We start from the raw sequence: 22,267 nt of genomic DNA, 5'->3' as shown, positions 1-22,267 counted from the left end.
CATGGGTTCAAATACTTATTATCCTCGCTGTATATGTTCTATTTTCTGACACAATGTGATAATTATTCTTTGTATCATAATGTGATACTGACCCTTTTTATATTGCATCCTTGTTTTAGAGCTGCCAGATGGTGTCATCACTGAAAGCAGTCATAAACAACATGGCAGATTCATCTATTTCCTCCAGCCAAAGCGACTCACCACGCACTATCAGTGACACTGGCAGTGAAGACATGGTATTATGACTGAAGGACCTTAAACCGATCCCTCATTAGCATTGGTATTAGATTAACAGGAAATGTTATTTATTTTAGCTTTTGTTTATACTTCATTTTACTTCATGTGGCTGAATTGTTAGCCAGCTGGAAACCAGTATTTTTGATAATGTATTTGTTTGCCCTTTTTTTTCCATTTAAGGCGCCTAGTTTTAAAGAATATTGTGAATGCACTCATTAATATATAATAAATACTGGATTAAGATATGCTCATAAATACTGGATTACTGGAAGTATTTTTGGTATGTTTTAAGTGTGCTCCAAGTGTTAATAAAAACATGTTGAAAAAGAACGAGGTTGTATTGTAGCAGTATTTTGAGACAACAGAAATACACTAATGTGTATGCTAATTTGCAGATTTAATGACATTTTAAATGTACTCAAACTGAAATATGATTTAAGTATAATAAATATACTTTTAGTTGTTCCATTTTAACACAAAATAGTGCATTTAATTTATAATTAAGCTGTATTTAAGAATATCTTTAAGTATGCTCATTTGCAGATTTAATGACATTTTAAATGTACTTATACTGAGATATGATTTAAGTATGATAAATATACTTTTAGTTGTTCCATTTTAACACAAAATAGTGCATTTAATGTATAATTAAGATGTCTTAAAGAATATCTTTAAGTGCACTTAATACACTAATAGTTGTTCCAAAATAACACAATTAAGTATGCTCTTCTATAGCATGCTAAAAGTACAATAAGTATATGGCAAGAAAATACTACTTAACCCTTATGTTGTCCTTGGGGTCAATTTGACCCCAAGCAGTGTTTAACATCATAAAATATATGGTTCACTTTTTTTGTTTTGCTTCAAGTTTCATGACTTCCTCATTTGAAGGGTACAGCAGAGTAAACATGAAATTTGCACAAAAATATGTTTCCAATGTCCTGTAAAAAAAATAGTTACGTTGGTGGTATTGGGGTCAATTTGACCCCATTTTTATGAAACATGATGAAAATGAATATTTGACAAATTATGGATATTATTATTGTAATAGTATGAGAACATGTAGTTATTATCATTATTGCATATACAAGTACATATTACATATAAGTTATTTTGGCAGGTCTGAAAAAGTCCAAAAAGTCAGCCTTTGGGCTGTTGACACTGGATTGGCCATATTGCCAGTCAGGGTTCCAGGGTTCATAAAGGGGTGTGGGGGGGTGGGATTGTTTTGTAGGGCTTTTGATGGTGGTTATTACACTCTTGTTAAGTAAAAAAACTGGGTAAAAAAAATAATTTTAATCATTTTTTGAGAGTTTTTTTAGCTGGGGTCAAATTGACCCCAAGGACAACGAATGTCGGTAAGATTTGAGGACAACATGAGGGTTAAGTATACTTTTTTTTTACCTGGGTGGCCATGGTAACAGGTCAGAGCGTGCACACTGCCTGCATGACACGAGTGTCTCAGGCGCGACTCGAGCAGCACTGGAAACGTGTGCATGCTAGAAATAGAACCGGCGCCTATTTTGGTATTTTTGTCACCTACGGAACAGAAATGCAATGCACACGACACGTCTGCAATTGGAAGAATCCCTAGTTCAGACCAAGTGCCAGAAACGTCTCTGATAGGACGCTGCTGCAGCTAGTCTGCCTATTAAAACATCTCTTCACTGTCTCTTTTCAATGGAAATGCTTCCTACTTTTTTTTTTTTTGCGGTTTAGTTATGTTATGTTGGGTATCTCTGTGTACGTGGCTATATGGAGATACTGTATAATTATTGATTCAGTGTCTAATAAGCCCATGTGGGCTGGGCACCAAAAAAGGTGTTTGACACTTAAATAAACAATATCAATCAATCAATCCAACAATCTCGCATGTCATGTGAAAAACAGTTGGCTTGGCAGTGATATTTTTAGCATGCACACATTTTTTGTACAAGATTAGGAATGTAGTTCAAGATAACGCTAACATGGTCCTCTATCACTGTATGAAGAGTCAGAGACCATCAGGTGATTAAACATTAGGGGTTTCCCGGCTGCCGTGAGGACAACTCTGTCATTCGGTACCTGACCTACAGTATCTGTGTTGGTTTTCAACCGGAACATAGGAACCGGAAAACCTTGCAGGAACAGATTGAAAAAGTCTATACCGTAATTTCCCGACTATTAGCTGCAGCTTATACATTGATTTTGCTAAATTTCCTCTACTGTGAGGTTAATACAAGGGGGCAGTTAATATAGTGTTAATATGGTTTTGTTTCTTTTAACTTGCATAAAACACTGTCCTGCGGCTTATATGCGGGAAATTACTGTAGAACCTGATCCTTTTTCCTGTATGACCACGTCATGCTAGCAGCGGCAGGTGTCTGCTCTCTGACACTGATCTGCAGAGCTGTAGTGAAGGTGAGTTTACTGAGACTGTGGTGCTGACCGGTGGCTGGCTGTGTAGAGGGCAGTGCAGAGGGCCGTATAGGGGGCTCTGTAGAGGGCAGTGCAGAGGGCAGTGGCTCGGCCAGCTTGAGGTCGTATTTTCCCTCAGCGCCCATGCGGTACTTATATTGATGGCCGCTGTCCCACCTCACCTGGATCCAGCCACTCTCACTCAGTTGACCAATCACACGGCCCAGACCGGGCGGGGTGCCATCCTGAAATAAGAGACAAACACACGTGCGCACACACATACAAACAAACATAGAAACAGACAATCACAAACAAAGTACATGCACACTCAAATACACACACACACACACACACACACACACACACACAATACTGGTCACGTACCTGGTTTCCCCACTTCCAGTCCTGACCCCTCATGACCCTGGTGCCGATCTTCATCATGGCGGCCATCTCTGGACCAGATATTGTGCTGTTATCTGCAGGGGGAGAGACAGCAGCAACATTCATACATATATAGTGGGGAGCACATGTATTTGATACCATGCTAAAACAGGAATATAAAATCATCATTTGACAATTGATCTTAATGCCTTAATAAAAAAAAAAAAGTAAAAATCAAACCGCCAAGGACACCCATTTTCTTTGTGATTGAAGAATGTATCGTAAATAAATAAATGTTTTCCTTAAATGCTAGGGGAAGGAAGTATTTGACCCCCTATGTAACCTTACGGGAATTCAACAGGGGCAGGCAGATTTTTATTTTTAAAGGCCAGCTATTTCATGGATCCGGGATATTATGCATCCCGATAAAGTTCCCTTGGCCTTTGGAATTAAAATAGCCCCACATCACCACATACCCTTCACCATAGCTAGAGATTGGCATGGTGCTTTTTCCAGTAGGCCTATTAGCATTCAATTTGATGTTTGATTTGCATTGAGCTCAATGAGCATCAAACAGGCTAATAGGCTGTTACAGGGTGCTACCATCTTTTCCAAGCTAGATCTTCGCAATGCCTACAATCTTGTTTGTATCCGTGAGGGTGATGATGAGTGGAAAACTGCGTTCAACACCCCCACAGGACATTACGAATACCAGGTCATGCCCTTTGGTCTCACTAATGCCCCCACCAAGTACACTGTTCCAGGCATTGATTAATGATGTCCTTGAGATATGCTGGATAAATTTGTTTTTGTGTACTTGGATGACATTTAGATTTTTTCTCATAGCCTGCAAGATCATGTCAACCATATATGGTTATACTGTTTTTTCATTGGCTGATTAGTAAATTGCTCTATTGCTTAATCCATTTGTTGCAATTGTTCCTGTGATCTTGTGATCTTTTGTGAGTTTTTGGATTTTTGACGGATTTTTGAATGACTTTTTCCCTTCCTGTGATTAGATTCTTTTCTGTTGAACTGTGATCCCTGGATTTTGTGCAAGATCTCTGAGTAAAGTCTTCACTGCATCTCTCTCGTCTCTCTGCATCTCTGTCCTGTATTCACACCTGACAGTGGTGTAGCATGCATAGAGACAAAAATGTTTTTGCTCACTAATCTAACTCTGGGGGAGACAGTGAATAACCCCATTTCATGAAACAGTGTTGTGTTCCTTTAAGTGGATGATTATGTGATGAACTAACCTGAGCACACCACACCAGCATCTTCACCATGGTTACAGTCATGTCTTCCTAAGCCATTATGGGAGCACTCTGTAAGGGATCCTTCAGAACCAGAGCAGCGGACCTCATCCATCCAGATGTTCCCACTGCCTCTGCCAAAGTGGGCTTCTTTGGGGGCAGAGGCAGCACTTCCACATCCCAGCTGTCTACACACCACCTGTGCATCTCTCATGTCCCAGCTATCATCACACACAGTGCCCCACTGGCTGTTATAGTTTAACTCCACTCTACCTGAGCACCTTGTGCTCCCACCAACCAGCCTGACAGCAGCATTTCCTGTAACAAGTACAGATTGATAGGTGTAGAATGAGTCAGAATATAGTCAGCAAACTGGCATGACAATAATACATACAATTGTGAGTATTCTATTACACAAAGGATTACTATCATCAAGTTCAGTGGATTGTTATGATTCTTACTTACCTGAGCACACCACACCAGCATCTTCACCATGGTTACAGTCATGTCTTCCTAAGCCACTATGGGAGCACTCTGAAAGGGATCCTTCAGAACCAGAGCAGCGGACCTCATCCATCCATATGTTCCCACTCCCCGGGCCAAAGTGGGCTTCATTGGGGGCAGACACAGCACCTCCACATCCCAGCTGTCTACACACCACCTGTGCATCTCTCATGTCCCAGCTATCATCACACACAGTGCCCCACTGTCTGTTATAGTAGACCTCAACTCTACCCGAGCAATTAGTGCTCCCACCAACCAGCCTGACAGGAGCATTTCCTGTAACAAGTACAGATTGAAAGGTGTAGAATGAGTCAGAATATAGTCAGCAAACTGGCATGACAATATTGCATCAAATTGTGAGTATTATATTACACAAAGGGCTACTATCATCGAGTTCAGTGGATTGTTATGGTTCTTACTTACCTGAGCACACCACACCAGCATCTTCATGATGGCCACAGTTGTGTGTTCCTAAACCACTATGGGAGCACTCTGTAAGAGATCCTTCAGTACCGGAGCAGCTGACTCGATCCATCCATATGTTCCCACTGCCTCTGCCAAAGTGGGCTTCATTGGGGGCTAAGACAGCACCTCCACATCCCAGCTGTCTACACACCACCTGTGCATCTCTCATGTCCCAGCTATCATCACACACAGTGCCCCACTGGCTGTTGTGGTAGACCTCCACTCTACCTGAGCACCTTGTGCTCCCACCAACCAGCCTAACAGCATGTTCTAGAACGAGTACAGATTGCAGGGTGTAGAATGGGAAAGAGAATATAGTCAGCAAACTCATATAACTGTATTACATACTTCTGGGGATATTTTAGTACTTAAAGGGATACTATCATGCACTATTAGTTGACATTGCAGTAACTGACCTGCGCTTTAGAACTGTACTCCTCAAAACGGAAGTTTTGGAGTTTATTATGCAGCAGAGCACAAACGGCTGATTCACAAAAACAAGGGTGCCAGGTGCCAGTTATACTTCTAGCATGCAGACATTTTTAGCGTGGCTTGAGCTGTTCCCAAGGCATTTCCGGTGGCACAGAAAATGACTTCAAAATGACTAAATTTTCTCTGCCACAGAGCTGCAGTAAAAGTACCTTGTGGACAAACAAAATATTTAAAAGTTCCGTTTTAAAGTTGATATTTTGTAGATCATTAAGCTATAGTCTCATTCTTTTTCAATTTAAAGTATCTGTTTTGCTTTTCCATGTTTCAACCGGAAACCTTTTATTTATTCTTTTTTTTTTGTTGCCATTTTTTGTTTTTTTTTATTCGGATAAGACAGTGATGATAGACAGGAAGCGAGTGGGAGAGAGATGGGGATTGTTTGGGATATGACCGCAGGTTGTATTCCAACCTGGGCCCCCGTGGGCACTTGGACCCGTACATGGTATGAACGCTTTAGCCTGTTGCGCTACAGCACCCCCTCAACCCGAAACCTTATAGGAACAGATTGAAAGAGTCTAAAGAATCTCATCCTGTATGAGCAGATGACTGCTCTCTGAGACCTATCTGCAGAGCTGTAGTGAAGGTGAGTGAGACTGTGGTGCTGACCGGTGGCTGGCTGTGTAGAGGGCAGTGCAGAGGGCCGTATAGGGGGCTCTGTAGAGGGCAGTGCAGAGGGCAGTGGCTCAGCCAGCTTGAGGTCGTATTTGCCCTCACGGCCCATGCGGTACTTGTTTACATGGCCGTTGTCCCACCTCACCTGGATCCAGCCACTCTCACCCAGTTGACCAATCACACGGCCCAGACCGGGCGGGATGCCATCCTGAAATATGAGACAAACGCACACGCACACACACACACACACACACACATATGCAAACACACACACACAGACATTTCACAAAAACATGTGTTGAGTAGATGTTTAATGTTTCTCCCCCCACCCCCCCCTCTCTTTCTCTCTCTCACACACACACACACACATACACACACACATATGTTGAGTAGATATTCACTATTTCACACACACACACACACACACACACACATGGGCATACACACACGCACACACACGTGCACACACACACACACACACACACACACACACACACACACACGTGCACACACACACACACACACACACACGTGCACACACACGTGCACACACACGTGCACACACACACACACACACACACACACACACACACACACACACACAGTACTGGTCATGTACCTGGTTTCCCCACTTCCAGTCCTGACCCCTCATGACCCTGGTGCCGATCTTCATCATGGCGGCCATCTCTGGACCAGAAATTGTGCTGTTATCTGCAGGGGAGAGACAGCAGCAACATTCATACAGATGCACACCACCATAAAACAAATTGTATCACCTAAATATATTGAAATTGTTGAAAAATGTGTAAACTACAGTGGAAAAGTTTGGAATCACAAGTCGTTCTCAAGAAGCAGGTTGTTGCATTGCGCATTAGTCACTAGGTGGAACTACTCCACAAATGACACATAATCATCTTGGATAATTCACTCAGAGGCCAATATACCATAAAAATTAATTTTTTGGCCAACAGTTTTTGATCTGTTGATACGGTATGTGTTAGTAGCAGCACACCATTAAAGGGATAATCCGGAGTGAAATGCACTTTGGATCAATTTTTCGGACTATTGGGAGTACATACGTTGAGTTGACACCAAAATCATGTCATTCGGATGTATTTTGAGAAAGTTCGAGCTCACCGTTTTTAGCCAAAACTAGTTAGCCTGGAAGTGACGCGGGCATGTCCTTTCGCCGCTACAAAACGCTATTTTTATACCTCTTCTACTGTTCCAAACAACACTACACTTACGTGGTAGTGAGTAGAGGATCCCTAAAGCCAAACCGAAGTATCCCCACGTCTTTATGTGGTCGGATAGAGAGTCCAGAATGAATTTAATCGAGTCCGTACCTTTCCGGAAATGTTAATAAAGTGTTGTTAAAACGTTGCTAGCTGCAGCTGCGACATTTCCGGAAAGGTACTGACTCGATTAAATTTATTTTGGTCAGACATAGGTGGCAACCCTATGGCAACCAGCCTAACAGCATGTCCTAGAACGAGTACAGATTGCAGGGTGTAGAATGGGAAAGAGAATATAGTCAGCAAACTCATAACTGTTTTACATAATTCTGGGGATATTTTAGTACTTAAAGGGTTTAAGCGGATGGCGTGAAAGTGAAAGTAGACGTTCGAAAGGCCAACGAAAGCTAAGGTTGCTTTTGATGTAGTACAAAGACGCAAAACTGGTGGTTTAATTAGCGATTTTGTTGTCCTTGAATGATTCTCTTACAGATGCATTTAACAGCAAACCGCATTTAACACCTGCTTTTACAAGGCGGAAATATTTAGGCGCAAAATAGATGTGCGCTTTCACGGGCAGTTTTAGTACATACAGGGGAATACATAATTAGGCGCATATTACAGTTCTCCTCCCATCTTTTTACACGAACCTCCTACTATCATCTGACACTCCCATAAATCCATATGCATGAGACGGAAAAGCGCAATTTGCCATTCTCAGCTCCCGCTACAAGCAGTCTGCACCTTCACCTCATTGCGGCCTGTTAGTACATACAGTACCAAGCCATCATTTTATACGCACGTTGCGAAACAAATACGCCTGAAGTGGGCGCAAAAGCGTTGGTACATCTGCCCCTCTGTGTTTGTTTTCAATGTTGGAAAACCTTCTAGGAAGAGATTAAATGAGTCTATAGAATATCATCCTGTTTCCTGTATGATCACGTAATGCTAGCAGCAGCAGGTGTCTGCTCTCTGAGACTGATCTGCAGAGCTGTAGTGAAGGTGAGTTTAATGAGACTGTGGTGCTGACCGGTGGCTGGCTCTGTAGAGGGCAGTGCAGAGGGCAGTGGCTCGGCCAGCTTGAGGTCGTATTTTCCCTCGTGGCCCATGCGGTATGAGTTTATATGGCCGTTGTCCCACCTCACACGAACCACACCACTCTCACTCAGCGGACTAATCACACGGCCCAGACCGGGAGGGATTCCGTCCTGAAATATGGGACAAACACACGTGTGCACACACATACAAACAAACATAGAAACAATCAATCACAAAGTAAAGTACATGCACACTCAAAAACACATGTTGAAGAGATGTTTAATGTTTCAGCCAGACACACACACACACACACACACACACACACACAGAGTACTGGTCATGTACCTGGTTTCTCCACTTCCAGTCTTGACCCCTCATGACCCTGGTGCCGATCTTCATCATGACAGCCATCTCTATACCAAACATTGTGCTTTTACCTGCAGGGTAGAAACAGCAGCAACATTTGTACAGATGCACACAATCATCAAACAGATTGTAGAAATATGTATCGCCTACTTCATTTTTTCTTTCAAAGGCAAAATATGTACACTACTATGGAAAAGTTTGGAATCACAAGTGAGCATTAGTCACTGGCACTACTTCACAAATGACGTATATTCGGCTTGGATAATTCACTCAGAGGCCTATTTAGCGTAGAAAAATATTTTTTGGCTAACAGTTTTTGATCTGTTGATACTATATATATTAGTTGCAGCACCTCCCTTTGAGAAATATAAAGAAATGTCTGTGTACAAAGAATGGGGCAGTCAAGCAATGTGTACAACATGGTGAAGTTTGAACCTTTACATCGCAACATAGTAGCAAGTTGTACTAAGTAGTTATTAGCCGTGCTGGGTAGTGGGAAGTCTGATTGGGGACAGCCCCATGATTCATTTCACCTATGTTCATGTCTGCACCTCAAGTGCTCTAGTGCCACCAATGGTTGGCACTACATCCATGTGCGTAATGTTTGAACCATATACCAGATCTTGAACGTTGAGGCATATTTGGAATCCTTGAAAGCTGCCGAGTTCATCAATTTGTGTCACATGGTACCTTCCACCATATTGGATTTTTATCAGAAATGCCTAACACTTTTCACAGGTTACAAATTTGCTCCGATTTTCACGAAACAGATGATCTTCAGACCAAGCCTGACAAAACATTCTTAGAGGCGTTTCGATATTCATAAGTGTTCACTCAATACACAAATCCAGTGAAAGACGGAAGTAATGCAGCGCCGCCTTTACTGCGTGCCTGGCTGCTAAGAAAGTAGCATGTTGGTTCCGTTGGCTGTTGCAGAGGTTAGCTGTAATTAATACACGTCTTAATACCTTATGCTGTTAAATAATTTCCTTCATCGGTAAGTTTTGGCCACAGACATCATCTACCCAATGTTCCCTTTCACCTGACATTTTCTTTCATGAGCAGGATCTCTTGTTAGACATCCTCTGACAGTATGCTTTCATTGAATAACACAGGCAAGTGTCACTCGTTACACTCCGCAGGCACGCAGTAATGGCGATGTGCAAGATGGCAGCGCCCATAAAGTTCCCGCTGGATTTGTGTATAGAGCCAATCCAGTTTGACAGCAAAGCCGACAAACAGGAAGTGAGCTCATCCCAGCAATGCTTTGATTTATGAAGTCCAAACTTGGGGACTTGTTAACTGATTGTGATGATGCACCAGGAAATTGACATCAATTAGACTCTATAGGGGGCACTGTGATACAGGAAGTGAGCTCATAACTCAGCAATGCTTTGATATGCAAAGTTTGGACGAAGATTGTTTATTTGCTATATATATTCATATATTCATTGTTTCTTTTTTTATTAGGTTCTTGCTTGAATTGATATTGTTTCTTGTTTATATTACTATTCTCCCTATAGTAGTCTGACCAATCTTTTGAATTGTCCACTGTTAAATTATTTTTTTATTTTTTTATTTGTGTGTCGCTTTGGACAAAGGCATCTGCTAAATACCAATAACCATAATCATAACCATAATCATAACAACATACTAATTAGTCACAGATTTTTGCATGGAGCATTATTCACATTGTGCCATTAGTCAACAAAGGTTGTAATGAGCTAGGGTCAGATGCCAACTTCTAATTTCCTAAGTGTAAGTACAATGATTCAAAATGTCGATGAGCACTATAAGACCAAGCTGCACAGCATCAACAGTCCTAAGTATTAAATGAAATTGGGGGTGTTTGACTAACCTGAGCATACCACACCAGCATCTTCACCATGGTTACAGTTATGTGTTCCAAATCCACTATGGGAGCACTCTGTAAGGGATCCTTCAGCACCAGTACAGTTGACATCATCCATCCAGATGTTCCCACTGCCAGTGCCAAAGCTGGCTCCTTTGGGGGCAGAGACAGCACTTCCACATCCCAGCTGTCTACACACCACTTGTGCATCACTCATGTCCCAGCTATCATCACACACAGTGCCCCACTGGCTGTTGTAGTAGACCTCCACTCTACCTGAGCAATTAGTGCTCCCACCAACCAGCCTAACGGCATCTCCTGTAACAAGTACAGATTGCAGGGTGTAGAATGGGAGAGAATATAGTCAACAAACTGATCTAACAGTATTACATCATATTGGGGGTATTTTAATACGTAAAGGGTTACTATCATGCTCTATCTAGCTGCGCTTTAAAACTGTACTCTTTAAAACCAAAGTTTTGGAGTTTATCATGCAGCTGAGCAATAACGGCTGATTCACACGGCATGAGTGGCGACTGTGTGTCAGCTGCACTAGCCTACCTGTCCGTTTTCATTTTGGCAGCCATGGTAACAGGTTGGAGCGTACATACTGCCTGCATTACACGCAAGTCTTAGGCGCGACTCGAGCAGCACTGAATACGTGTGCGTGCTAAAAATAGAACCGGCGCCTATTCTGGTATTTTTGTCACCTACGGAACAGAAATGCAATGCACACGACACGTCTGCAATTGGAAGAATCCCTAGTTCAGACCAAGTGTCAGAAACGTCTATGATAGGACGCTGCTGCAGCTAGTCTGCCTATTCAAACATCTCTTCACTGTCTCTTTTCAATGGAAATGCTTCCTACTTTTTTTGTGTGTGTGGTTTAGTTATGCTAAGTTGGGTATCTCATAATTATTGATTCAGTGTCTAATAAGCCCATGTGGGCTGGGCACCAAAAAAGGTGTTTGACACTTAAATAAACAATATCAATCAATCAATCCAACAATCTCGCATGCCATGTGAAAAACAGTTGGCTTGGCAGTGATATTTTTAGCATGCACACATTTCTTGTACAAGATTAGGTATGTAGTTCAAGATAACGCTAACATGGTCTTCTATCTCCGTATGAAGAGTCAGAGATCATCAGGTGATTAAACATTAGGGGTTTCCCGGCTGCCGTGAGGACAACTCTGTCATTCGGTACCTGACCTACAGTATCTGTGTTGGTTTTCAACCGGAACACAGGAACCGGAAAACCTTGCAGGAACAGATTGAAAAAGTCTATACCGTAATTTCCCGACTATTAGCCGCAGCTTATACATTGATTTGGCTAAATTTCCTCTGCTTTGAGGTTAATACAAGGGGGCAGTTAATATAGTGTTACTATGGTTTTGTTTATTTTAACTTGCATATAACACTGTCCTGCGGCTTATACACAATGCGGCTTATATGCGGGAAATTACTGTAGAACCTGATCCTTTTTCCTGTATGACCACGTCATGCTAGCAGCGGCAGGTGTCTGCTCTCTGACACTGATCTGCAGAGCTGTAGTGAAGGTGAGTTTACTGAGACTGTGGTGCTGACCGGTGGCTGGCTGTGTAGAGGGCAGTGCAGAGGGCCGTATAGGGGGCTCTGTAGAGGGCAGTGCAGAGGGCAGTGGCTCGGCCAGCTTGAGGTCGTATTTTCCCTCAGCGCCCATGCGGTACTTATATTGATGGCCGCTGTCCCACCTCACCTGGATCCAGCCACTCTCACTCAGTTGACCAATCACACGGCCCAGACCGGGCGGGGTGCCATCCTGAAATAAGAGACAAACACACGTGCGCACACACATACAAACAAACATAGAAACAGACAATCACAAACAAAGTACATGCACACTCAAATACACACACACACACACACACACACACACACACACACACACACACACACACACACACACACACACACAGTACTGGTCACGTACCTGGTTTCCCCACTTCCAGTCCTGACCCCTCATGACCCTGGTGCCGATCTTCATCATGGCGGCCATCTCTGGACCAGATATTGTGCTGTTATCTGCAGGGGGAGAGACAGCAGCAACATTCATACATGTACAGTGGGGAGCACATGTATTTGATACCATGCTAAAACAGGAATATAAAATCATCATTTGACAATTGATCTTAATGCCTTAATTAAAAAAAAAAGTAAAAATCAAACCGCCAAGGACACCCATTTTTTTTGTGATTGAAGAATGTATCGTAAATAAATAAATGTTTTCCTTAAATGCTAGGGGAAGGAGGTATTTGACCCCCTTTGTAACCCGATGGGAATTTAACAGGGGCAGGCAGATTTTTATTTTTAAAGGCCAGCTATTTCATGAATCCGGGATATTATGCATCCCGATAAAGTTCCCTTGGCCTTTGGAATTAAAATAGCCCCACATCACCACATACCCTTCACCATAGCTAGAGATTGGCATGGTGCTTTTTCCAGTAGGCCTATTAGCATTCAATTTGATGTTTGATTTGCATTGAGCTCAATGAGCATCAAACAGGCTAATAGGCTGTTACAGGGTGCTACCATCTTTTCCAAGCTAGATCTTCGCAATGCCTACCATCTTGTTTGTATCCGTGAGGGTGATGAATGGAAAACTGCGTTCAACACCCCCACGGGACATTACGAATACCAGGTCATGCCCTTTGGTCTCACTAATGCCCCCACTGTTTTCCAGGCATTGATTTATGATGTCCTTCGAGATATGCTGGATAAATTTGTTTTTGTGTACTTGGATGACATTTTGATTTTTTTCTCATAGCCTGCAAGATCATATCAACCATATCTGGTTATACTGTTTTTTCATTGGCTGATTAGTACATTGCTCTATTGCTTAATTCATTTGTTGCAATTGTTCCTGTGATCTTTAATCTTTTGTGAGTTTTTGGGTTTTTGACGGATTTTTGAATGACTTTTTCCCTTCCTGTGATTGGACTCTTTTCTGTTGAACTGTGATCCCTGGATTTTGTGCAAGATCTTTGAGTAAAGTCTTCACTGCATCTCTCTTGTCTCTCTGCATCTCTGTCCTGTATTCACACCTGACAGTGGTGTAGCATGCATAGAGACAAAAATGTTTTTGCTCACTTATCTAACTCTGGGGGAGACAGTGAATAACCCCATTTCATGAAACAGTGTTGTGTTCCTTTAAGTGGATGATTATGTGATGAACTAACCTGAGCACACCACACCAGCATCTTCACCATGGTTACAGTCATGTCTTCCTAAGCCATTATGGGAGCACTCTGTAAGGGATCCTTCAGAACCAGAGCAGCGGACCTCATCCATCCAGATGTTCCCACTGCCACTGCCAAAGTGGGCTTCATTGGGGGCAGAGGCAGCACTTCCACATCCCAGCTGTCTACACACCACCTGTGCATCTCTCATGTCCCAGCTATCATCACACACAGTGCCCCACTGGCTGTTATAGTTTAACTCTACTCTACCTGAGCACCTTGTGCTCCCACCAACCAGCCTGACAGCAGCATTTCCTGTAACAAGTACAGATTGAAAGGTGTAGAATGAGTCAGAATATAGTCAGCAAACTGGCATGACAATATTACATACAATTGTGACTATTCTATTACACAAAGGATTACTATCATCAAGTTCAGTGGATTTTTATGGTTCCTACTTACCTGAGCACACCACACCAGCATCTTCACCATGGTGACAGTCATGTCTTCCTAAGCCACTATGGGAGCACTCTGAAAGGGATCCTTCAGAACCAGAGCAGCGGACCTCATCCATCCATATGTTCCCACTCCCCGGGCCAAAGTGGGCTTCATTGGGGGCAGACACAGCACCTCCACATCCCAGCTGTCTACACACCACCTGTGCATCTCTCATGTCCCAGCTATCATCACACACAGTGCCCCACTGGCTGTTGTAGTAGACCTCCACTCTACCTGAGCACCTTGTGCTCCCACCAACCAGCCTAACAGCATGTCCTAGAACGAGTACAGATTGCAGGGTGTAGAATGGGAAAGAGAATATAGTCAGCAAACTCATATAACTGTATTACATACTTCTGGGGATATTTTAGTACTTAAAGGGATACTATCATTAGTTGACATTGCAGTAACTGAGCTGCGCTTTAGAACTGAACTCCTCAAAACGGAAGTTTTGGAGTAGAGCACAAACGGCTAATTCACAAAAACAAGGGTGCCAGGTGCCAGTCATACTTCTAGCATGCAGACATTTTTAGCGCGGCTTGAGCTGTTCCCAAGGCATTTCCGGTGGCACAGAAAATGACTTCAAAATGACTAAATTTTTTGTGCCACAGAGCTGCAGTAAAAGTACCTTGTGGACAAACAAAATATTTAAAAGTTCTGTTTTAAAGTTGATATTTTGTAGATCATTAAGCTACAGTCTCATTCATTTTCATTTTAAAGTATCTGTTTTGGTTTTCCATGTTTCAACCGGAAACCTTTTATTTCTTCTTTTTTTTGTGCCTTTTTTTGGGATAAGACAGTGATGATAGACAGGAAGCGAGTGGGAGAGAGATGGGGATTGTTTGGGATATGACCGCAGGTTGTATTCCAACCTGGGCCCCCGTGGGCACTTGGACCCGTACATGGTATGAACGCTTTAGCCTGTTGCGCTACAGCACCCCCTCAACCGGAAACCTTGTAGGAACAGATTGAAAGAGTCTAAAGAATCTCATCCTGTATGAGCAGATGACTGCTCTCTGAGACTGATCTGCAGAGCTGTAGTGAAGGTGAGTTTACTGAGACTGTGGTGCTGACCGGTGGCTGGCTGTGTAGAGGGCAGTGCAGAGGACCGTATAGGGGGCTCTGTAGAGGGCAGTGCAGACGGCAGTGGCTCAGCCAGCTTGAGGTCGTATTTGCCCTCGCGGCCCATGCGGTACTTGTTGACATGGCCGTTGTCCCACCTCACCTGGATCCAGCCACTCTCACTCAGTTGATCAATCACACGGCCCAGACCGGGCGGGATGCCATCCTGAAATATGAGACAAACGCACACGAACACACACACACACACACACACACACACACACACACACACACACACACACACACACACACACACACATATGCAAACACACACACAGACATTTCACAAAAACATGTGTTGAGTAGATGTTTAATGTTTCTCTCCCCCCCTCTCTCTTTCTCTCTCTCACACACACACACATATGTTGAGTAGATATTCACTATTTCACACACACACACACACACACACACACACACAGTACTGGTCATGTACCTGGTTTCCCCACTTCCAGTCCTGACCCCTCATGACCCTGGTGCCGATCTTCATCATGGCGGCCATCTCTGGACCAGAAATTGTGCTGTTATCTGCAGGGGAGAGACAGCAGCAACATTCATACAGATGCACACCACCATAAAACAAATTGTATCGCCTAAATATATTGAAATTGTTGAAAAATGTGTACACTACAGTGGAAAAGTTTGGAATCACAAGTCGTTCTCAAGAAGCAGGTTGTTGCATTGCGCATTAGTCACTAGGTGGAACTACTCCACAAATGACACATAATCATCTTGGATAATTCACTCAGAGGCCAATATACCATAAAAATTAATTTTTTGGCCAACAGTTTTTGATCTGTTGATACGGTATGTGTTAGTAGCAGCACACCATTTAGTCAAAATATATAAAAAAATGTGTAAATGCAAGTCTGTGAGTCTGTGTGTAGATCATTAAGCTAAATTAATTATGATGTACGTAGATTAGCGATCGTATCGTTGTTTGCGCCAAGGCCAACATGCCTAAAGCACGCACTATGATACTTCAGTTTATGTCCTAATTACCAATCCTGAAATTCGATGGGTAATCTGGGCCGTTCTCCGCCCCCTAACGCAATTAGAGAAGGACAACAACTGAACGACACTTCAATCAGAAGTGCAGTTGAATGAAGTTACAGTAACTGATGACAACATTAAAAGGAATCCAATGTTTAGCGATCATGAAATAATACAATGCATAATGTCAACAAGCAGGAAGATAATGAAGAGCAGTAGTTCTACTCAAACTAGGCTTAATTGTGCATCTATGGAAGATTTATCAAATCTAACAAGTAGGAAGCTGACAGTCATGTGTTCCTACAGGTGTCTATACACCACCTGTGCATCTCTCCTGTCCCAGCTATCATCACACACAGTGCCCCACTGGCTGTTGTGGTAGACCTCCACTCTACCTGAGCTAGGGTTTCCACCTGTCCCGGTTTCAACTGATTGTCCCGGTTTTCAATGGTCTGTCCAGGAAAAAAAAAAATATTCTCCCGGGACACTGAATGTCCCGGTTTTTCTATGTTGTCCTAACTACGGCCTGCGGGCCAACTGCGGGCGACACGCACTTTAATGCGGCTTGCCGAGCATGCGTTATTTTATTTTTTTAAAAAATATTTTTTGGGCTTTTTTTGCCTTTATTTGTATAGGACAGTGAAGGGTGAGACAGGAAGTAAGAGGGAGAGAGAGATAGGGTGGGACTGGGAAATGACCGCAGGTCGGACTCGAACCTGGGCCCCCGTGGGCACTCGGACCCGTATGTGGTATGAACGCTGTAGCCTGCTGCGCCACAGCGCTCCCCGAGCATGCATTAGTTTATCATAGATCTGGCCTGCCACACTTATCATTGGCTGTTCGCTATTTCTTTCCAGCAACGACGTTGTGGTTAACATTACTGCAAACTGCTGTACACTCTTCTTAGAGAACGTTTACAATGTCAATATCTTAACAGCATGTTACATAGAGATGATACTCGTTGAAATCTCTATTGCAGCAAATCTAATTTGTGTTAATGTCACTTATAACGTAATTGGGAACGCGTTTGAGCGCGCACGAAAGGGAGAGCGAGCGCCAGCTGGATTGACATTGTTGATAACTGATATCTCATTTTTATAAGAAACGTTTAAAAGAAAAACGCGAAGAGTAGTTACACTCCTGAGCATTTAAACTGAGTGTCAAGAGTCTTAAAGTGACAGTGCACCATTTATAAATGAATTAAACAGCATCATAACCGTATTTAACAAAATTACTTTATCATTATTATCATTTGAATAATATATTCATATAGCCTATTATTATTATTATTATTATTATCATTATTATTATTATTTTCAAGACCCAATGTGGCCCTTGAGCAAAAAGTTTGGACACGTAAAATTCACCTTTTACCTGTGCCCACTAAATCACCCAAAATAATAAAGATTAGACATATTATGGAAAGCAATTAACTCAACAAATCACTAGCAGATGAATAGTATTACAATTATATAACTAATAAAAAAATCTATGTAATAATAGTATAGTAATAATATTAGTAAACACATCTGTTTCGCTGCAGTATTTTTGTCATGGGTTAGATGCGTGAAGGCCGCCGCTGCTTATAAGTAAAAGGCTTGATTGGGCTGCCGAAATGTCTAGGATTTTGGTCAGACATAGGTGGCAACCCTATGGCAACCAGCCTAACAGCATGTCCTAGAACGAGTACAGATTGCAGGGTGTAGAATGGGAAAGAGAATATAGTCAGCAAACTCATATAACTGTTTTACATAATTCTGGGGATATTTTAGTACTTAAAGGGTTTAAGCGGATGGCGTGAAAGTGAAAGTAGACGTTCGAAAGGCCAACGAAAGCTAAGGTTGCTTTTGATGTAGTACAAAGACGCAAAACTGGTGGTTTAATTAGCGATTTTGTTGTCCTTGAATGATTCTCTTACAGATGCATTTAACAGCAAACCGCATTTAACACCTGCTTTTAAGGCGGAAATATTTAGGCGCAAAATAGATGTGCGCTTTCACGGGCAGTTTTAGTACATACAGGGGAATACATAATTAGGCGCATATTACACTTCTCCTCCCATCTTTTTACACGAACCTCCTACTATCATCTGACACTCCCATAAATCCATATGCATGAGACGGAAAAGGGCAATTTGCCATTCTCAGCTCCCGCTACAAGCAGTCTGCACCTTCACCTCATTGCGGCCTGTTAGTACATACAGTACCAAGCCATCATTTTATACGCACGTTGCGAAACAAATACGCCTGAAGTGGGCGCAAAAGTGTTGGTACATCTGCCCCTCTGTGTTTGTTTTCAATGTTGGAAAACCTTGTAGGAAGAGATTAAATGAGTCTATAGAATATCATCCTGTTTCCTGTATGATCACGTAATGCTAGCAGCAGCAGGTGTCTGCTCTCTGAGACTGATCTGCAGAGCTGTAGTGAAGGTGAGTTTACTGAGACTGTGGTGCTGACCGGTGGCTGGCTGTGTAGAAGGCAGTGCAGAGGGCCGTATAGGGGGCTCTGTAGAGGGCAGTGCAGAGGGCAGTGGCTCGGCCAGCTTGAGGTCGTATTTTCCCTCAGCGCCCATGCGGTAGGAGTTTACATTGCCGTTGTCCCACCTCACACGAATCCACCCGCTCTCACTCAGCGGACTAATCACACGGCCCAGACCGGGGGGGATTCCGTCCTGATATATGGGACAAGCACACGTGTGCACACACATACATACAAACAAACAAACATAGAAGCAAACAATCCAAAAGAAAGTTCAAAAACACATGTTGAATAGATGTTCAATGTTTCAGCCAGACACACACACACACACACACACACACACACACACACAGAGTACTGGTCATGTACCTGGTTTCTCCACTTCCAGTCCTGACCCCTCATGACCCTGGTGCCGATCTTCATCATGGCGGCCATCTCTACACCAGATATTGTGCTGTTATCTGCAGGGGGAGAAACAGCAGCAACATTCATACATATAGATGCACACAATCATCAAACAGATTGTAGAAATATGTATCGCCTACACATTTTTTTAAGTTAAGAGGATACATACCTCTCACGTTTCAATGTGTGCACTGTCATGATTTTCAGGACTTTCTGGCGGCCTCTGGTGGCCAGTTGTTGTATTGCATGTTTTTACGCACGCATCTTTGTTAGCGTCTAATCAATGTAATGCATTGCACCTGTGTCTTGTTGCCTCTGTCATTGACCTGATCATCTGGTATTTAAGCGCTGCTCACACCATGTCCTTTGCTCAGTCTTTGTTTGATCATTGCTGTGTAACACTGCCAGGCTTTGCTACAGGAATACTCTTGGTACCTTTTTGGTTCTCTGGACTCTTGAACTACGTTTTGGATTACTCTCTCTCTTGGATTACCCTCTCTCTTGGATTACCCTTTAACCCTCTAACCGCCCAAGGCGCCGTACGGTGACAAGCACAATGTGAGAAACACAAGTGAGAAACACAAGAAGAAGACGCATTTCCTGTTTATAATGCGGAAGTGAAATGTGCGATCGCGTTGCACAAATTGAAGCAGAAAAACAGGAAATGCTAAAAAAACAACCTCATGTGTTATGAAGTCTTGGGTCTGTCATTCACCTACTCTGATTCTGAAGGAGAATATCTGCCTTTTGGAGATTATGATCGGTCGTCCATTGGAAGTGACAGTCAAGATGCGTCTGTGAATGGAGGTGCGTCTTTGCGTGTATACTGTACGTCAGTGTCTACCTGCAGCAATGTTGGCCAGAGGGTTCAAATAAGCATGGTGTGCTTGGTGCAAGTGATAATCATGATGATAGTGTCTGTAATGGACTTGGTACAGACAGCAGGGCTAGTAAAAATAGTGCTCTGGAGAACTACAAAGTCACCCGCGATAGGAACTGATTTGACCAGGCTACTTCATTGTATAGTAACATGGGGATTGTGGTAATACTAATAGTTTACTATTGTTGGATTACAGGTGACGGTGGTCCTGTTTGTTTGTTTTGTCGGAGAAATTACAAAGTAAAACTGCTCAAATGTGTTCAACAACCAGTATTTACTGAAAGGTGCATAATTTGATGTTATTGCCATCCTATGCCATCATAATATGCAAATTAGATGAGTAAATAAACTTTAGTTCATACTCAATGATTTTCACATTTACAGTAGGACTATATCTCTGACCACTTTCAAGCCATGGCCTTTTGAAAATGTTATGCAAAAATAAAAAAAAGAAAACCCCGGACAGTTAGAGGGATAAGGATTACAGCTTGGCCACATTTTTCTGCTCTTTTGGAGGAACTGAACTTTGTTAAGGTATCGCTGTGAAATTGCCTATTTTGAGTTACTGTTATGCCTTTTGGATTATCTCCTCCTTTGATGGACTTGTGTTATCTCCTGTGTGTTTTGTGAGGAAAAAACTTCGAATAAAGCTTCGGAATAAAGAACAGTTTGCTATACAAATCTCTGCACTTGAGTCTACCAGTCACTGTTAGCTCAATAGGCTAGGAGTTAGCACTTGGATACAGCGGCCTGAGTTCAATTCCCGAGCGTGACTAAAGGACTGAGCCATGACTGAGACCTCAGGAGCCGCCTTCACAAACGTTTCTGATATGGAACGCTTAATGGCTACCCTAAAAAGTTTTGGAGCTACCATGGACACACATGCACAAACCCTAATTACGCAACAGGGTATAGTTGGCAGACATGATAAAACACTGAGGGAGCTGCTGGAAGAAGTGCGGAGGATTGGTACCTCACCAACTGTGGCACCACACCTAGTTCCGGTGGTTCCTGCACCCCTTCCAGGCCCTGGCCCTGAACCTCGACTGCCAGCACTCCAAAGATATGACAGTAACCCAGGTGGGTGCCGAGGTTTTCTGACACAGAGTGAGCTGGCATTCGAATTACAGTCTTCTATGTATCCCTCTGATCGATCCCGAATAGCTTACTTGATAAACCTTGTGACTGACAAAGCCTTGGCTTGGGCAATTGCTATCTGGGGCCAACAGGGCCTAATTTGCTCTAATTTCAGGGCTTTCAATGAGAAATTCTGCGTGTTTTCAGTCAGCAGTAGGTCAAGAAGCAACCAAAAAACTCTTGCAACTCTGCCAGGGGCATAGCAGTGTCGCAGATTATGCTACAGTATGTCCTTCAGGACCCTGGCAGCTGAGAGCGGATGGAATCAGGAGGCCCTCATATCGGAGTTCCATTATGGGTTGTCAGATACCCCAAAGGATGGATTGGCTTCTGTAGGCCCTCACAATGAGTTTGAGGCTCTGGTTTCTTAGGCCATTCAGCTGGATAACAGACTGCGAGAGCTTCTGGGAAAAGGCCAGCCCCGTCAAGGCAGGGGAGGGCTATGACGGGGGCAACTTTGTCTTTCGACTCCCCAGGTGCAGGAGTGTTCCTTCCAATACTACTTTCATGGGGTGAGCAGCGATGCAACTTTTAGGCTTTTATTGATTCAGGTACTGCTGGGAATTTTATGGACATTAACCTGGCCTGACGATTACAGGTGCCCCAGAATGCTGTTAATCCATCTCTCTCTGTTGTGAGGATCCCAATTCTCAGGCTGATGACATTATTTTCAATCATAATGTGGACTCTTGATTAGCTATGAAA

The 22,267-nt window shown here is 43.0% G+C and overlaps 1 protein-coding gene across 1 annotated transcript in view; it reads right to left on the bottom strand.

The window, feature by feature from the left end:
* Nucleotides 1-22,267, bottom strand: part of LOC134076973 (deleted in malignant brain tumors 1 protein-like) — a 43,351-nt gene that overhangs the window by 11,690 nt on the left and 9,394 nt on the right. Inside the window, exons 7-24 of the mRNA XM_062532296.1 lie at nt 19,510-19,601; nt 19,120-19,333; nt 16,107-16,198; nt 15,626-15,839; nt 14,516-14,827; nt 14,054-14,368; nt 12,808-12,899; nt 12,423-12,636; nt 10,842-11,153; nt 8,963-9,054; nt 8,610-8,787; nt 6,964-7,055; nt 6,339-6,552; nt 5,199-5,510; nt 4,737-5,051; nt 4,275-4,589; nt 3,019-3,110; nt 2,666-2,879 (exon numbers count right to left, since the gene is read on the bottom strand). Coding sequence (XP_062388280.1) covers nt 2,666-2,879; nt 3,019-3,110; nt 4,275-4,589; nt 4,737-5,051; nt 5,199-5,510; nt 6,339-6,552; nt 6,964-7,055; nt 8,610-8,787; nt 8,963-9,054; nt 10,842-11,153; nt 12,423-12,636; nt 12,808-12,899; nt 14,054-14,368; nt 14,516-14,827; nt 15,626-15,839; nt 16,107-16,198; nt 19,120-19,333; nt 19,510-19,601 — 3,681 coding nt within the window. The remainder of the gene's footprint in view (nt 1-2,665; nt 2,880-3,018; nt 3,111-4,274; nt 4,590-4,736; nt 5,052-5,198; nt 5,511-6,338; nt 6,553-6,963; nt 7,056-8,609; nt 8,788-8,962; nt 9,055-10,841; nt 11,154-12,422; nt 12,637-12,807; nt 12,900-14,053; nt 14,369-14,515; nt 14,828-15,625; nt 15,840-16,106; nt 16,199-19,119; nt 19,334-19,509; nt 19,602-22,267) is intronic.

The sequence above is a fragment of the Sardina pilchardus genome, chromosome 3 (genome assembly GCF_963854185.1).
Source record: "Sardina pilchardus chromosome 3, fSarPil1.1, whole genome shotgun sequence".
Taxonomy (NCBI): Eukaryota; Metazoa; Chordata; class Actinopteri; order Clupeiformes; family Clupeidae; genus Sardina; species Sardina pilchardus.
The sequence above is the reverse complement of the archived record's forward strand: the minus strand, read 5'-3'. Positions and strand labels throughout refer to the sequence as shown.